The 16,906-nt window shown below is 40.1% G+C and overlaps 2 protein-coding genes across 2 annotated transcripts; both read left to right on the top strand.

Moving 5' to 3' along the window:
* The first annotated feature begins 8 nt into the window (after window positions 1-8).
* On the top strand, window positions 9-4,335 carry wdr82 (WD repeat domain 82). Its single transcript, XM_084542799.1, has 9 exons — window positions 9-367; window positions 1,247-1,344; window positions 2,119-2,185; window positions 2,578-2,677; window positions 2,776-2,892; window positions 2,987-3,142; window positions 3,387-3,456; window positions 3,607-3,749; window positions 4,115-4,335. Exons 1-9 carry the CDS (start codon window positions 207-209, stop codon window positions 4,142-4,144), a joined length of 942 nt encoding a protein of 313 aa, XP_084398925.1. The 5' UTR covers window positions 9-206; the 3' UTR covers window positions 4,145-4,335.
* Window positions 4,336-6,889: 2,554 nt separating this feature from the next.
* Window positions 6,890-12,589, top strand: twf2 (twinfilin actin binding protein 2). The gene is made up of 8 exons (XM_084543211.1): window positions 6,890-7,096; window positions 9,327-9,505; window positions 10,074-10,169; window positions 10,298-10,402; window positions 10,788-10,913; window positions 11,014-11,164; window positions 11,615-11,736; window positions 12,080-12,589. Exons 1-8 carry the CDS (start codon window positions 7,000-7,002, stop codon window positions 12,245-12,247), a joined length of 1,044 nt encoding a protein of 347 aa, XP_084399337.1. The 5' UTR covers window positions 6,890-6,999; the 3' UTR covers window positions 12,248-12,589.
* Window positions 12,590-16,906: the final 4,317 nt, after the last annotated feature.

The raw sequence follows: 16,906 nt of genomic DNA, 5'->3' as shown, positions 1-16,906 counted from the left end.
CGGTGCTTTTCCCTCCCTCCTTACTACCGTGGATAAAAAGTATCACTGGCGGGACTCTGTTTTTGAACTATAATTCTTTAAAAAAAAAAAAATTATAAGCAGCGTTGCAGCGCATATATCAACACCAGTTATCACAAAGCGACATCTATAAGCCGATTTAAAGTAAAACGAGGGCCTGCTTCCCCTCAGGATACAGACAGGCCATCATGAAGCTGACGGACAATGTGCTGCGGAGCTTCAGGGTTGCTAAGGTGTTTCGAGAAAACTCAGACAAAATTAACTGCTTCGATTTCAGTTCAAACGGAGAGACGATTATTTCCAGCAGCGACGATGACTCGTTAGTCTTGTACGACTGCCAAGAGGGAAAGTAAGAGCGGTTTATGTCGGTTTTTACTCTATTGTTTTTGACGTTAGCTAATTGCTAAGCTAGCTAGCGAGGCCTAGCTGGCTACGTGACGTTGCTCAGCAGCGGTTGTATGAAATTTAACATTTCATGCTGCACGTTCAGTTTGAAAACGAACACAGAATTAATCCTGTCACTTCACAATTTGTTTCTGTTATATTGGTATAAAATTAAGAGAGTTTAGTTGCATGTTTGAGATGATTAAAACCTTACGTTGGACGTACGAGACGCGCAGTAACCTATAGAAAAATAACTTGTCAATAGTCTCATTCCTTTTGGGGTAATGGGTAAAGAAAACTAATAAAAAATACTATAGGAATTATTTTAGTTGATTAATCCCCTTGTAGCATAAATGTCAATATTTGCTAATTCCATTTGGTCCATTGTAAACAATATGCTGTAGTTAATTAATACATATGTATAATCACTGTAAATGAGTGATGGATGGAGAAGGATTTTTCTGTCATTTATTCGGCCAAAAATGAATGGGATGTTTAGATTCAAATCATTAATTGTAAGCAGCTATATATTAATATACTTACATTGATCAGATTCAGAGTCAACACTTAAAATAAAAGGTCAATGCTCGTATCAGGTTCTTGCAGTGGTTGAATAGTAGCCCATGTCTTTCAGTTTTCTCTGTGTAAATAAGATAAGACGTACCTTTAGTCAGTCCATATATGTGAAACTCAGTGTTACACAGCAGCTTTAGAGGGGAAAAGGGATGCAGCTCTGATGTGTTTGGGTAAATAGTAAAAAAAAACAGCTTGATTGTTTGTCTGGACAGATTTTATGCTTTTGATTGATTTATTGTTTCTTCCTGTGTTTTCTGATTTGTGGCAGACCCAAGAGGACTCTCTACAGTAAAAAGTATGGAGTGGATCTGATCAGGTACACGCATGCCGCGAACACCGTGGTCTACAGTTCCAACAAAATCGATGGTACGTTCACGCTTAAATTCTCACTGGTTGTTTTTGTTTGATGATGAATAAGAATAGTTTTGTGTCCCAGATGATGGATTCGGGGTATAAGGTCATACAAATGCAGAGGGAGGACCTTTTAAATCACGCTAATTTGGCATTTCGTTGGGTACACTAGTGAAAGCCAATATATTTTAGTATAAAAGTCCTGCACTAAATCTTAGCTTCATGAAGGTTGTGGCATTTCTTTTAAAATAACTGAAAATAATTGATTCGGACATGTTTTTACTTCGGAGGCTGTGGTTTGTAGTACTACTGAATTGTATTGTGTTGTATAGACACGTTTCTATTACACCTTTTCTTACGCTGTTTCAACCAAAACATAAACATAAAAGCAGTCATAAAGTAAGATCTAGTGCAGGAATGCATTCATTTTCACCAGTGTACCTAATGGACTAGATTGTATAAATCAGTTTTATGTTAAGTCAAGACACTATCTTACTTTAACTTGTCTGTAAGCATCATGCTCTGTTTTACTGCTTCAACTGTTGACGCCTGAGGACGGCCGCTGGATCACGACGTTCACACTATACTCGCTGTGGTCTGAGGTAGTTGTTTGTACAGTTTGAGGGTCTGTGATTCTGCCCCATACAGGAGCTAACTGTACAATTGACTGCCTTGCCCACGGTTGAGTCTATTCATCAGACCTAATCTTCCTCACATATGGATGATGGCCTTTTTTTTTTCTTTTTTTCCATTTCATCAGTTTAATGGCATTTTCTCTTTTTCTTTAAGATACTATCCGATACCTGTCCCTCCATGACAACAAATACATCCGCTACTTTCCTGGACATAACAAAAGGTGAGAGCTGAGTTTATGGTAGCCCGGAAGCCGGTCCGTACTGCACCTGACCACAAAAATTTAGTGGGAATTTTGATGGAGTCGTTCCCTTTCAAATCCGGTAACACCGACGTAGTCATGCTCATCATGTTAGGCCTATTTTGTTTACAATTAAATGGCGCAGTCAGAGAAAATAGATGTCGAGATTCCGCTGTTGGATCTGTTGTAAAAGATTTAACTTGCAGGACGAACAGCTGACAGCGATTAAGGGCACTTGTTGAGAAGCATTCGTCCCATAATTTGTTGCTGTGATTTGTTGTAGAACTATCCAGTTTACAGTTGTGTCTGTGTGCATGGGTTTGATTAAACGTCATGTTGTGTTTTCATATTTTCCTTTTCTTCTTTGTGATCAGAGTGACGTCTCTCTCCATGTCTCCTGTGGATGACACATTTATTTCTGGCTCATTAGATAAAACTATCAGACTGTGGGATCTGCGGTCGCCTAACTGCCAGGTGAGTATCTTTGCTTGTTATTTGATGTTGGACTAATGTGTAATAATACTGGAAAAGAGGCGTGTAACTGACCTTCTCTTGTCATCTGTAAATTTTAGGGTCTGATGCACCTGCAGGGGAAGCCAGTGTGTTCCTTCGATCCAGAGGGTCTCATTTTTTCTGCTGGAATAAATTCAGAAATGGTTAAACTTTATGACCTGCGATCATTTGATAAGGTAAGAGGTGTCTGTGCGAAAGAGAGGTGGGATATTTGGCAAATTCGTGATGTTAAGTAATAAAATTTTAAGTTATCGTTGCTCTCGTCATCAGGGTCCCTTTGCAACCTTCAAGCTTCAGTATGATCGAACATGCGAGTGGACAGGACTCAAGTTTAGCAATGACGGAAAACTCATTCTTCTTTCTACCAATGGCGGAGCACTTCGAATTTTAGATGCCTTCAAGGGTGCTGTGCTACATTCCTTTGGGGTAAGAGACAAGTTATCAGGTGGCACTGTTAAAATGACAAAACAAACAAAAATGTCCTCTTAAATTTAACAAAACTAGATTTCCTTGATGTTTTTAAACACAAAGTTTCTAACATGCCTAAGACTGAAAAGACCGAAATGTCCTAACACACCTATTGCACTTTCCTTACACACTGTCGATGTTCATGTTACATGATGTGGCACAAAATAACTGGTCCCTGGCGCTGCTGTTCATTTACACACAGGGCTACAACAACAGTAAAGGTGTGACACTAGAGGCCTCATTCACTCCAGATTCTCAGTTTGTCATGATTGGTAAGTTTTGATTGCCGTCTCTGTCTTCTTCTTGTCTAACAGTTAGAAATGCATAATAAATGAATTCATCTAAAGAGTAAAAAACAAATATCATGTAGGCAGTGAGTGCTTTTTAATATAATGAATAATTATTTAATTAATATATTGCAGGCTCTGAGGACGGAAAGATCCACGTGTGGAACGCAGAGAGCGGCATGAAGGTGGCTTTATTAGACGGGAAGCACACGGGTCCGATCACCTGCCTGCAGTTCAACCCCAAGTTCATGACGTTTGCAAGTGCCTGCTCCAACATGGTGAGTGTGGACGAAGGAAGTTTGTTTCTACTCCCTAGATATCGTTAATACTAAGTCACTAAATTCTGCCATTTCTGGACTTTTTAGTTGTATTATTACTCAGGTATTTTAATTCTGTGTTGCTCCACCCACCAGTCTGAAACTGCACAAATTAATGCAGCTGAACAAAGTGTTCAGTGTATTTTTCTTGGCAATAGATCTGGAAAATAATGTCTAAAACGGTGTGAAAGTAAATTGGTTTTAGCTCATTAGTCTCAAATAAAACGAGCTTGATGTAGTAGTAGTAGTAGTAGCAAAAAGCTTGTTTCCACAGAGGCGTGGTGGTTCGAATGTGGCCAAAACATCTCATACATTTTGTCTTTCAGGCGTTCTGGCTCCCCACCATCGACGACTGACGACAGAGAAGTGGAGCTTCTGTTGAAGCAGAGTGACCAGCAGGGGTCAGCACAGGCAGCTCTGTGTGGACGTAACAGGGAGCAGAGAGTCCAATCTAATTGTAAATAATGATTCTGCAGAAATAGATCACTTGTCTATTGTTTTTTTTTATATTTGTATTTAACATTAAATTGTTTCTTTGTAAGATGTTGGTCTGACTATTGTGTTGCTTGTGTGTCAGTGCTGATTAAATGAGTGGGATTTTTACCACAGAAACAGAGCGGTCCTTAAAATAGTCTTTCAATTTAACAAAAGTATTTATCATTTTTTTTAATGAACATATACTGCTCTTGAAATCTGGCAAATTATTTTGAAACCAGCATCTCTACACATAATAAGGTACTAATTAGGTGATTATCTGAACCAAATCTTCTTTAACAAGGAAAAGTATAAAAAACACTGCTGTGGCCACGTGGTCATCACTATTCTCTTGCAGTGAGACCAGCTAGGTGGCAAAAACATTGCTGAGAGTGCCTGAAAACTTTACTGGCAGATGGTTACAATGAGCGTCAGGTTGCTTCCATCCTTAAGAATTTCTTGGTGGTTTGTAAGAAGAAGGTCAAGCAGAGGGTGAAATTGACTCGCCACTGATCGGTATGATGTCAACTCATTCGGATGTCACTCGGCACCCGTAGTATGACATCAAGTGACCTACAAAAAGAATGGCAAATGGCAGCTGGGGTGAAGTGCACAGTGAGAACGGGTAAAGCTAGAAAAAATCAACTATGAGAAGCAAAGAAGAGACAGGCTGAGACCATAGAGGATTGGAGTAAGGTTATCTTCTCTGATGAGTCCAATTTTCAGCTTTGCCCAACACCTGGTCGTCTGATGGTTAGATGGAGACCTTGAGACGCCTACAAGCCACGGTGTCTCTCATCCACTGTGAAATTTGGTGGCGGATCGGTGATGATCTGGGGGTTCTTCAGCAAAGGCTGGAACTGGGCAGAGTTGTAGACGCATGAATCAAACCACGTACAAGGTCATCCTGGAAGAAAACTGGCTTCCTTCTGCCAACTCTGAGGATTGGTCCATGCCACACAGCTAGGTCAATCACAGTGTGGATTAAGTTACCACCAGATCAAGACCCTGTCAGGGCCACCCCAATCTCTAGACCTGAACCCCATTGGAAACCTCTGGAATACGATCAAGAGGAAGGTGGATGGTCGCAAGCCATCGAACAGTATAATAATATATATTTATATTACTTGCCTATTTTCTTATACTTAGTTAGCTAATTTTATTCTATTTTTATACTTTACTGTTTCTGCTTTGGCTTGCACTGGGACCAGGGTAACTAATTTCATTCCACCTCATGTACCAACGTGTGTGTAATAGCAATAAAAGTCCTTGAATCCTTGAATCCAAAGCTGAGCTGCTTGTATCTCTGCGCCGGTAGTGGCATAAAATCACCCAACAGCAACGTGAAAGACGCATTGCTGACCTCTTCCCTCGTCAAAACATTAGTAACTTGTTTGTCGTTGAAACGCTGCGTCTTTTTTTGTTATTTCGACCATTTGTCATTTACTAATTACAAATTAATGCTCTGAATGACAATATTTTTATTTGGAATTTGGGAGAAAAGTTGTCAGTAGTTTATCAAATGAAACAACAACGCTCATTTCACTCAAACACATACCTATAAATAATCAAATCAAATCAAACCTGATCATTTTGGCCTCTTCATTTTTTCCAGAGCTGTAAATTCAGCCCCTGAAATGAGTTTTATTTAAGTCGAGCACAGTCAGAACTGGCATAAACGTCAAGGGGGATACAGAGTATTTTATTTTTTTAGCATGAACCACATGCATTTAACACTTACATAATACACTTGCAGCAATGAAAATGGAAAATACTTCTAAATGTAAATAAGCAGTTTTCCAGTGATGGCTTTGTTGGAGCAGATGTTGACGTTCAAGTTATTTTTATCCTCTGATGTCTGTCCTGAAACTTGTTTCTCTGACACTGGGAAAACAGCGTCGTGTATTATAACAGTAAAAACATCTTACACAATCTGTTGACCGTCAAAGCTGTCACATGTGGATAGAGAGGACGATCAAAGCTGAATAACTGAGTTGGGTAAACTTTCCAAAGCAATATGGTTTAGTTTTAATCTAATCTGGTTCATTTATGAATACAACAATAATCATTGATTATGTTGTGTTTTGCTCAATCAACACAAAGACAAATGAGAGAGAGTCTGTGTGCTCATGGCTCAAACAATATCACATTGTGGTGTATGCTGCCCTGAATAGAAACATCCCACCAATCATTTGCCTAAAACATTATATCAGATTTAAATTCTCTTTGGTATTTACAGCCCACTAACCCTCTCAGACGACGGTAACTAGGTTTGCAGGTCACGGTCTCCACTCCACTCTTGGTCCTGGTGTGTGGTGGTGGTGGTGGGCTTTTCACAGGTCACTTCCCAGGCCTGGACAGTCAGTGAGAGCTAAATTTGGGAGAGAGGTGATCAGGTTCCCTCTCTGTGTCCACATGATACTGTCCTAGTTACTTGAGCAATGTCCCTTCTCACACTGTGACACTCTCTCACCGGGTACAGACACACTCAGCCATACTCTTCTCCGGCAGTCAGTGCTGTTCTTGTACTGAAGTAAAGAACTTTCTTTTTCTCTCTCTCTCTCTTTTTAATTTTTTAATTATTTTTTTTTGTTTGTTTTACATTGGACTTTGGTTGGACTTTACTATCCCTCGACTGGACTGAATATTTTGGACAGTCCCGTCTGCTGCTTCGTCCCCCATCCTTCGACCCCTTCCCTACGGCCCCCAGGCGGGAGGAAGACACCGCTGACCAGCCATGTTTCTGGCGCTAGTGGTAACACCAGAGCTGAGGCAGTTCCTGGCCAGGGCAAGAGGTGGAGCAGTGCGCCTCATCAAGGTGCGCATCCAAGACGGTGAGTGACCCCAGGACGGTGTGGAGTGGATGAGCTGAGCCTCTGGGGATTGAGATGTAAAAATATAAATCATTCATGGTATTAGTTCTGTTTTGAAGATGTTGAGAGAAGACATCTTGGAGAGTCTAATGGGAAAGTCATGAATTTGCAAGTTGACACGAGTCATCTGGAATTCTAATAAGGTGTTGAATTTGATCCAAATAATGAAAATAATCTTTCTATACTTTATCCTAGTTTATGTGAAAGTAAGAGTTAATCAAAGTATCTTGATGCATCTTCAAATGTCTTTAGTGTGACCATCAAACACAAACACAAAGACGTTTACAGCAATATAAAACAAAGAAATAGTCAGAATCCATCGACTACTACAAGATTAAATGAATCAATGTTAACACCTTGGGGTGGGGACGAGTTGCTCAACTTTAGACGTGTTGTTTTGAAGGACTTTTTGGAGGCCTAAGGAGTTGAAAGGCCTCTAAACAGGATATATTTCTCATTAAGATGATGGTTAAGACTTTAGGAACTATTCAGATTAAGAATAAATGCAGTTAAAAGATCACCGAGTATTTACTTTCTAGAAAAGCAGACGCTCAGCTCGGCTCGTGTTGAGGAGTTAAAAGCAGACGTGGATGTTTATTAAAGGGTCGGAAAACATCTGAGCGATGAACGATGAAGACGATCACGTTGGTTGCTGTGCCGCTGTGTCAGCTGAGAGGATTGTGAAAAATGGTCAGTGAGGCAATAGGTGGCCGATTAGAGAGGCGGATTGAAATGTTCACGAGGTGTTTACATGTAGTTTTGGTACTGGACCCATGCCGGCCTGTAATATGATTCAAGGCAGAAGCATATGGGACTTTTCGGGGCTATCTTCGTGGGCCGTGCCTATCACGTTAGATATTTGGTCTCACATTTGGAGTGTAGATGTCAACACAGGCGAGCTCGGTGGACAGTGTCGCAGCCGGAGGTCGTCAGGTCTGTTTTAGTTCCTTACCGAAGCACTTTGATCTCTTCTGGCGTCACTTGGCTGTATGGAGCGACACGTGACTCGACAGGGTTGGACGCTGTTGCCCAGGCCCATCCAGCGTCAGAAGAGGAACAAGATCACTCAGACCGATTTAATCACCGCCGCCTCCGTGTGACACTTGGTTTCCTGCTGACCCCTGACAACTGAAGTCAACTGATTTCCCAATACACAGCAACTAAAACGGTTAATTTACATACAGATTTATACTAACACAAAGCTATGAAGACAGTAGAGGATGGCTGATGGAAAGTATGTGTGTGCAGAACAGGAATGTGTTACAGGCTCAGAATAGAAACATGCCCCAAGAGACAGTCAGGAAATCCCCCAGCACCCCACAAGGACATCAGACTTCAGGTTTATGTGAGTATTTTGTGTGAGTTTCATTAGCATTTGAACGTATCACCAGGAGATTTAACCCAGTCTCCTCCCGTCAGTCAGATATTAATCCAGTAGTATTTTAAACTCCGAGGTCATTCTCCTTCCTTCAACACAGCAGCTGAGGTGGGATCTCAGGCCGACTCTCTGTGAGAAACTTTAGAGAGGAAGAGGTTTACAATGAAAACATAATTAGTGGTTTTCTGTGTTATAACATCATAATATCACTGATTTAATTAACCAAGCAATCAATTTACAAAATAACTGTCCGTTATGTCGCCCAAATTAAAAGATGGGGCTCTTATTTCCTCGACAACATGAGATAAATTTGGATTCGCGTTTCTACTGTACTTACATATCATGCACTTGACTTAAAATGGCACAGGCCATGTCAAAGGTGGAGAAGAAATCACTTAATAAAAGCTACTTAAAATTAGTTTAGGTACCTAAAAATAAGTGTTTGCATCAAAGGGCGAAGGGCTGCATTCGTTAAAGAGTTGTGATATTGACAGAGTAAACATTTTGACATAAAGTCAATTATGTGCATTTATTTATTTTGTTGTTTTACTGATTGCTGCTGGACTGCTTTGCTGACTTTCTTCTGGTTGTGTTTTCCTTCCATGCTGAATTGTATGTGTGACCACTTAAAGAAGAGAGTTACTGTATATTTTATTCAGACTAAAGGAACAAGCAGAAAACAAGAGCAACAGCTTTTCATAATCAGCAGTTATCCTCCTCTGTGTAGACTATATGTGTGAATATGCTGTGTAAAGAGCATGCTACATATGGGGAGGGATTGAGGTATGTGATGAGTAGTGGTCTGGTTTTCAGAGCAGCTGGTGCTGGGGGCCTACAGAGAGCCGGAGCAGAGCTGGGACAAGGATTACGATCACTTCCTGCTTCCTCTCCTGGATGACCTGGAGCCCTGCTACGTCCTGTACCGCCTCGACTCCCAGAATGCACAGGGCTACGAGTGGATCTTCATTTCATGGTCTCCAGACCAGTCTCCCGTAAGACGCTCCACTAAAGCTACATAAACACGCTGATGCTGATAGGTGAACTTTTACTCCTGTATGTTGTCATTTATCTTTGACCTTCAGACATTACACAGGTAAACTGTATTTAGACAAACACCATCGGTACAAAACAGTAGCATTGATTGTTAACATAACCATACTAAACTACTAGCTTAGTAGAATTATATTCTCATACAAGGTTAAATCAAAACACTATTAAGCGTTTCTTTTTACATTTATACATTTAAAAATAATAAAATAGTTGCTACTGATTAAAAACTGTGTATGTGGGTGAAATAATGAATGAAATGGAGGATCTTAGGATGAGTTGGACTCCAAAAATGCTTAATCCTTTAATTCCAGTGTAACTTTAATAATCATTAAACCCTTTTTCTTTATTAAAGCCTACGTCTTTCATACCACTAGACTGTAACAGAGGCTTTCTGTCAGAGACCTGACGTGTCAAGTGGATATTAACCAAGTAACCACTGCTTAATAAACTGAAAGTTTCCTTCCAGCTGTATTAAAATTTACAGGTACATTTCCTCTCTGGTGGTTGCAGGTGAAACAGAAGATGCTGTACGCCGCCACCCGTGCAACAGTGAAGAAAGAGTTCGGCGGTGGCCACCTGAAGTACGAGCTGTTCGGCACGGCTGAGGTCAAAAACCACTTATATTCATCTCAGTTGGAATGACAAACTCTCTGGTGTGCCGGTGCTGGCATGCTTCAGTGGCATTTGTCCCGTGCTTCCCGTTAAAGGGCCTCTTGTTTTGCTTTCAACACTAGGAGGACGTCTGTCTGCTGGGCTACCAGCGCCATGTGTCGTCCTGCTCAGGCCCTGCCCCGCTCACATTAGCTGAACAGGAGCTCCAGAGGATCAAAATCACTGAGGTGAGAGGTCGACGCCCTCAGCTATGCCGTCATCAAAAGCTTTGTGTGTGAGCAGGTTCTTTTTTAATGTCACGGTCTGCTTGTGTCTTTTACATGACTTGTGAAATCTAACTTTTTTGTTATGATTGCCTTTTCAGGGCCGGGTTAAACAGGTATGTTGATAAAGGATTACTGTAGGTGTGTGTTCAGTGGATTTGAGGGGAGACAGGGATAGAAAAGAACCTCCAGCTGTTGCTTGTTGAACATTATAATGTTTGAAAATAAATTTGTAATACAGTATAGAAAATATAGAACTATACTATCCCATTAAAGGCTTTTTGGATTTCTCTTTAGAGGCTTAAAAAAGACAGAGAATAAATGCACGTTTGCTTGCTGCCCCCTGCAGGTCAATACAGAGATCAGTGTGGAGAGTAAGCCCCAGACACTTCAGGGCCTCGCTTTTCCTCTGCAAGAGACAGCTCGAAGAGCCCTGCAGCAGCTTGCTCAAAAACGCATCAACTACATACAACTGGTGAGCAAAAGGATCTGATAGGTTCAACATCTGGAGCGGTTTGGTTTGTGGAGAGATGACACGTTAGACTTCTGCTGTGCTTTTACTCCTTGTGTTTCAGCGGTTGGATGTGAACAAGGAGACAATTGAACTGGTCCACTCAAACCCGACAGAAACTCGAGAATTGCCCCGCAGAGTTCCCCAAGACACTCCCAGATACCACTTCTTCCTTTACAAACACTCCCACGAAGGAGACTACCTGGAATCTGTCGGTATGACAATGAGATCTAATCCTCCTGTTTGCACATACTGTATGCACGAGGTGTATAAACCTGTCTGGGCTACAGACACTGAAAGGCCATCTCAGATCACCTACATTACTGCTTTCCAATTATTGCATTTTTATTTATTTATTTATTTTTGCAATGTTACTCCTTAATGTTAAGCAATAGTTACTTGTGACTGTGCGCATGATACAGTCCTAGTTACCCGAGGATATTTGGTCGACTGTGAGCACTTCAGCCAAATATTGATTTTCCTTCTTCTCATCGCTTCATTTCAAGAATTTCTAGGCCCAGAGGCTAGATTTAGCCATGACTAAATAAATAATATTTATTCTTTTTTATTATCTCTTTAGTAGTTAAATGAACCAGAAAGTATTCTTGGAACTTTTTAGATATGTTTGAATTCTTCTCTTAATTCCTCCCTTCCCCTGTCTCCAGTGTTCATATACTCCATGCCAGGATACAGCTGCAGCATTAAAGAGCGGATGTTGTATTCCAGCTGCAAGAGTCGGCTACTGGAGGAAGTGGAGAAGGATTACCATTTGGAAATTGCTAAAAAGGTAACAGATGGATGGACGGTGGGAAAGAATATTAAATAACACAGTTTCATATTGTAGCATGGTGGGTATTTTAAAGGTTTAATCTAGTGATTTTCACTACTACTTTTACCTACAAAAATATGTGGGATGGAACACATGATTTAAAACAAACAAAATAATAAAGCATGAACAATCATAATAGCTTAAAAAGGTAGGGGCTGCACTCATCTGACTTGGACTCGTGACCTTCTAAACTTCTTGTTACAGCCCCCGATGAGACTTCTTGAACCTAAAGCTAACTAGTAAATATCAAAGTCTTTCATGTTCGATGATTAGTTTCCCTTTTCATCCAATCTATGTGCAGCTGGAGATTGACAATGGAGAGGAACTGACAGAGGACTTTCTGTACGATGAGGTCCATCCCAAGCAGCACGCCCACAAGCAGGCCTTTGCTAAGCCCCGGGGCCCTGCAGGAAAAAGGGGACACAAGCGCCTTATCAAGGGGACGGGAGAGGCCGTGCAGGACAGTTAGAGGTGGACAGAAACTCGCCCATCTGCAGTTCCTAGTCTCCCTTCCTGTTTTCTCCGCTATCACCTCGGTAGGCCCAGAGGAACGAGCACAGCGATGCGTTTCCTCTGCCGTTTGTGTACTGAAACACTTGACAAATATACACGTGATCTATTACAAATATACTTTTGGTGGAAGTGTGTTGATAAATTTTAGGTAGCGACAATGCTTCACAGACAAATCAGGCAAATAAATATAAAGAAATCAGACTGAAACACGGACAGGTGGTATTCTTATTGTTATGAAGCCAATCTGTCTCGTTCTTCCACACCTACAACTTACAGTTTACAACATAACAAACCAGTGTGTAGTCAAATGCTTCAATCCTCTTGTAGCATCCAGTTTTGTATCATCCATGTTTGTAAGAAAAAAAAAAAGAAAAGAAAGAAAATTCCAAATAAAATTTTGTTTATACTGTGGTATGACATCTCCTTAGTACAGATGTGTATATTCTAATGCAGCGTTGAATCCATGTGGAGACGAGCTACATGGATTGAGTTGTTTTGTTGGAATAAACATCCGGTGATTAAAGAGGCATTAAATCAGGCTAACCGCTCTGCATTCAGACATTCACCACGGTCAACAACATCAAGAATGCTCTCTTGCAATGTAAAGCAGTGAGGCTGCGGCATCTGAAAGACGCCACTGTACTGAATTAACTCCATAAAAAATCAATTCAGCAGGATCGCTGTCCTGATGCAGATGTACGATGTAAATCTGAAACCACGCGATCCCATAAAGATTCCCTTAACTGCTGTCTGCTCTTTTAAGTTAGTGGAATCATACGAACTGGATTATGAACATCATGGTCATGTAGATGGCTGATAATTTTCACCAGTCATTTATTGCCACTGAGCAGAGTGGCTGCTCTCTATTAGTTGATTTGTTATTGGGTTTTTTAAGGAGGTTTATGTTGATTAGTAGATTTATCTTTTCACGATGGCTGACATCACAACAAACAAAGAGTCTACAGTCAAGCTGACATCACAGGGCTTTAACCCTTCAACACAAATACAGGCCAAGGGAGATTAGTGCAGCTGTGTTTTGAACAGCACAAAGCACAAAGCACAAAGCACAAAGCTTCAAAGCGGTGAAAAAACACAAGTCATCAATACCACAACAACAATAGCTCCTTACTTTCTAATAAGGTTGTGTACACAACAAAACAGTTGTATCTTTCTCTTCTTCATTGTCAATAGGGACTTATACTTGTTGAATGCAAGCGCAATGAGCCAAATTCCTCCAAACCTTTGGTGAATTTTAGCACGCAATTGACCATCAGCACGCTATCATACTCACTATATCAATGCTAGCGTGCTGATTTTTAGGAGGTGTAATATTCGCCACTTTCTTTATCTAAGACAAACAAACTACAGCTGCGGTATGACATTAGTTTTAGAGGAGTAAAGTAAAAAAAAAAATCTGACTTGAAATTAGTGCTGGGTGAGATATGGTTTGAGAACCGTTGATGGTTTAGAGTTCGCTCAGATTAGAGCAGAGTAGTGAGCATGAACTCCACCACAACGTTTGTAATTAATCCACTAGCAGTATAATTTCTTTTGCTAAGTTCAAAGTTCTTCAATAAATTCACAGTCCTCAAGAAAAGGTTTTGGAGAGATGGCAGGGATTCATTTTGAAAATTCTTATTCATAAACAAGTGACCCTTCCCTCCTTGAACTGCCCTGATGCTCAGACTTTCCCCTATTCGTCGCCTATGTTTTATTTTTATTTCTTTAACTGATGTCACTTTTCCAAGTTTAGATTTTTATGGACTTCCCACTCTGCACCTGTGCTGTACCTGCACTCTGACCGTCCTTTAATGGTGTCCTAACTCCTGGAAATTTCCTACTGCATTTGTCTACGGAGGCCAAAGTCTGCCTCAAAATTACACCAATATTTTCAGAGGATTAAAGATTATATTTAAAAAAATAAATATATATATTATTTCTAAAGGTTTACACATTCTCACAATGATGTAGGTTTAATGTTTTACAAAAGCACACTTTAATGTGAGCTATATTCCTGTGTTATTCCGATCATATAAAAAACTCTCTTCATTTCTTTCCAGTAACTTTACAAACGGGGGTTACAGATGTCACCACGGTTCCATGAAATATCTGTCTCTGGCAGTCGTAAAGAATGAAACAGAACCATTTGGGAAATTGTGTATACAAAATGCTTGGCGTTCAAGTGGCGACAATGGCTGTAAGTCAGTAAGGAAACTTCCGCCCCTGAGGCAAACATTTTAGCAAGCTGGGTAGGTTAATGTGGGAAATACAAAGACATAATGAAAGGATGAGGTTGTTAGGAATGCCAACATTTTTTTTCAGACAAAAAATTACTAATAAAACTCTATACAACTAAATTATATATATTAACTTATCATCCACTTCGGCCATTTCTCAAAACGTCCACTCACTAGGTCTTGAATATCAGAAGAGAGAGCTGTTCTCACTATCTTTTCTTGTTAATACGGTAAACTGATCCCATTTGAAGGTAGCTATCGGTCAAACCAACACAGTGTTTGTGTTATTCCTCTCACTGCCACAAGAGGGAGACGAAAGTGGCAGAGAGTAGCTTTAACTGTTCAACTCTGACCTGGTGGTGACACAGCAGAAAAAGGTTAAGCAAGCACGCTTACTACGATTCAGCCTGAAAGTGACTTGAATGAAGCCAAAGTACACTTAACTTAAATCACAAGTGTTAATCTTGTGTTTAAAAGATAGTCGTTACTTTAATCTGGACCGAAGTGGTGCACTGAATGATTAAACGACTGATCAGCATTGCTATTCTGCTGAGCCTGCATCAAACTGGTCAGACATATCATTTTGATTATAAAACCATATATTTGAGTTCTTCTGCATGACCACACCCATCTGCAAAAAAGAAAAATTAAATAATACCACCTGAAAAACCATTTCACAGAAATCATACGGGCCAAAAACACTTTCTCATGTGGAGGGCAGCCCTAGTTCGCACTTCTTTCCAGGCCTGTGAACAAAGCCCTGCGGATGAACAGGATTTTCTCTCCAAATGTACAACAGCTGAATTTATGTTGCCGATTCCAGGCATTGAAATCTTTCTCAGAATCGTCTTGATACTCCCCTTTTTTTCCCCCCTCCACACTGGATGAGGAAAACGGTTATTCATTGTGTCTCAGACATCGCTCCACTTACAAATTCTTAGAAAGCTCCGGGTATGTCCACACAGTAAAACTTAAGGATATGTGGCTTGTGTGTGGTGTGGAATTGAGGAGTGGGTGACAACCATAATCATCTGCAAAGTTGAAATTACCTAATCAGCCACAGCTGCAAATGATTAAAAACATTTGTGCAGAGCGGTGGGGCGAAAATGTGGTGAGACATTGGAAAGTGGAAGAATAAAATATGGAAGAATTGTTTTGGATGTGTGTTGATCCGAAGGTGCAGTTTGATTGTCGTTCGCTGGCAGACTTAATTGTCTAATGGAAAAATACTGTAATGCACATTAGTGTGGAATTTAGACACAGCAGACATACAGTAAAAAATACTGTACACCAAAACAAGCAGGGCATTGCTTTTTAAATACTTGATTATGCAAAAGCCTTTAAAGTGGAGCAATTATGTCAATGTCAATTTATTCATAAAGCAAAAAAGTGCTAAACAGAGTAGTCAAGGCCTCTGACAATAAATAAAACAATTAAACACACAGCCAACACAAAAACTAAGACAATGAAGAAAAGCAGTAAAAGTAATAGAATAAAACACAATAAAAATAGCAGCTCTCAAACTGAATCAAAGAATAAAATTTAGTTTTAAGAAGGGATTGAAAAACAGAGTTTGGGGCTGATAATGATGGTATTGTGTCATCCCTTGGCTGTATAGGCGGCCATGTTTGGAGCAGATAGAGAATTTCTGCACCAAAATGTGTGGCCATCAGTAACTTTATAATCTTATCATCAAGACTGAAAAGAGCTTAATCACACAGATTTACTGGAGTTCTCAGAAATTTGGGAGACAAATGAGATAAAGCGGCACAAAGCCCACTTCCGTTACATTTTTGGATCCGTAACCACTAATCTTAAAATGAATCCAAACTGATAGTAGTTATGCCAGTAATCAGAACAGTCTGTGCCAAGTCGTATTTACAGGGAGCTCCCTGAACACTTTGGTCATAGACACGTGACATGAAAATAACATTAAAGATAGCACACCATTAATGTGCTGGTATGGGAAACATTCCCAACTGAAGATCTCGAGTCTAAAGTAGAGCTGAAATTATGAATCAAATATAACTGATAAGTGGTCAGAAAATCAACCGCCAACTATTTGGACAGTCAGTTTAACATTATCAAGTGAATTGTTTAAGAAAAAAAAAAAGTTACTCAGTTAAGAAAATGTGTGGATTTTTTATTTTTTTTATTTTTGGATTAAATTTTAAGATATCATTTTGGACTCTGGCAAATTGTGCAGGGTAGTTATTCATTTCATTTTTTCTGCTATTTTCCAACACTCAAGAGACTAAACAATTATTCCACGAATTAAGAAAGCAACTGCGCTCCAGGAACACAGGAAGCTGCACACAAACACAGCAGCAGGCTCCAGCTTGAACCTGTGTGCTCTCGTTCCCTTTATTTGTTGTTTC

Source organism: Chelon labrosus, assembly GCF_963514085.1.
Source record: "Chelon labrosus genome assembly, chromosome: 4".
NCBI classification, from domain to species: Eukaryota; Metazoa; Chordata; class Actinopteri; order Mugiliformes; family Mugilidae; genus Chelon; species Chelon labrosus.
The sequence above is the reverse complement of the archived record's forward strand: the minus strand, read 5'-3'. Positions and strand labels throughout refer to the sequence as shown.

Bases quoted from the DNA above. Each gene is read 5' to 3' on its own strand.
- wdr82 (XM_084542799.1), top strand. From the start codon at position 207: ATGAAGCTGACGGACAATGTGCTGCGGAGCTTCAGGGTTGCTAAGGTG. The intron at 2,186-2,577 runs GTGAGAGCTGAG...CTTTGTGATCAG, and splicing joins TTTCCTGGACATAACAAAAG to AGTGACGTCTCTCTCCATGT. The intron at 3,457-3,606 runs GTAAGTTTTGAT...AATATATTGCAG, and splicing joins TTCTCAGTTTGTCATGATTG to GCTCTGAGGACGGAAAGATC.
- twf2 (XM_084543211.1), top strand. From the start codon at position 7,000: ATGTTTCTGGCGCTAGTGGTAACACCAGAGCTGAGGCAGTTCCTGGCC. The intron at 10,403-10,787 runs GTGAGAGGTCGA...TGCCCCCTGCAG, and splicing joins AGAGGATCAAAATCACTGAG to GTCAATACAGAGATCAGTGT. The intron at 10,914-11,013 runs GTGAGCAAAAGG...CTTGTGTTTCAG, and splicing joins GCATCAACTACATACAACTG to CGGTTGGATGTGAACAAGGA.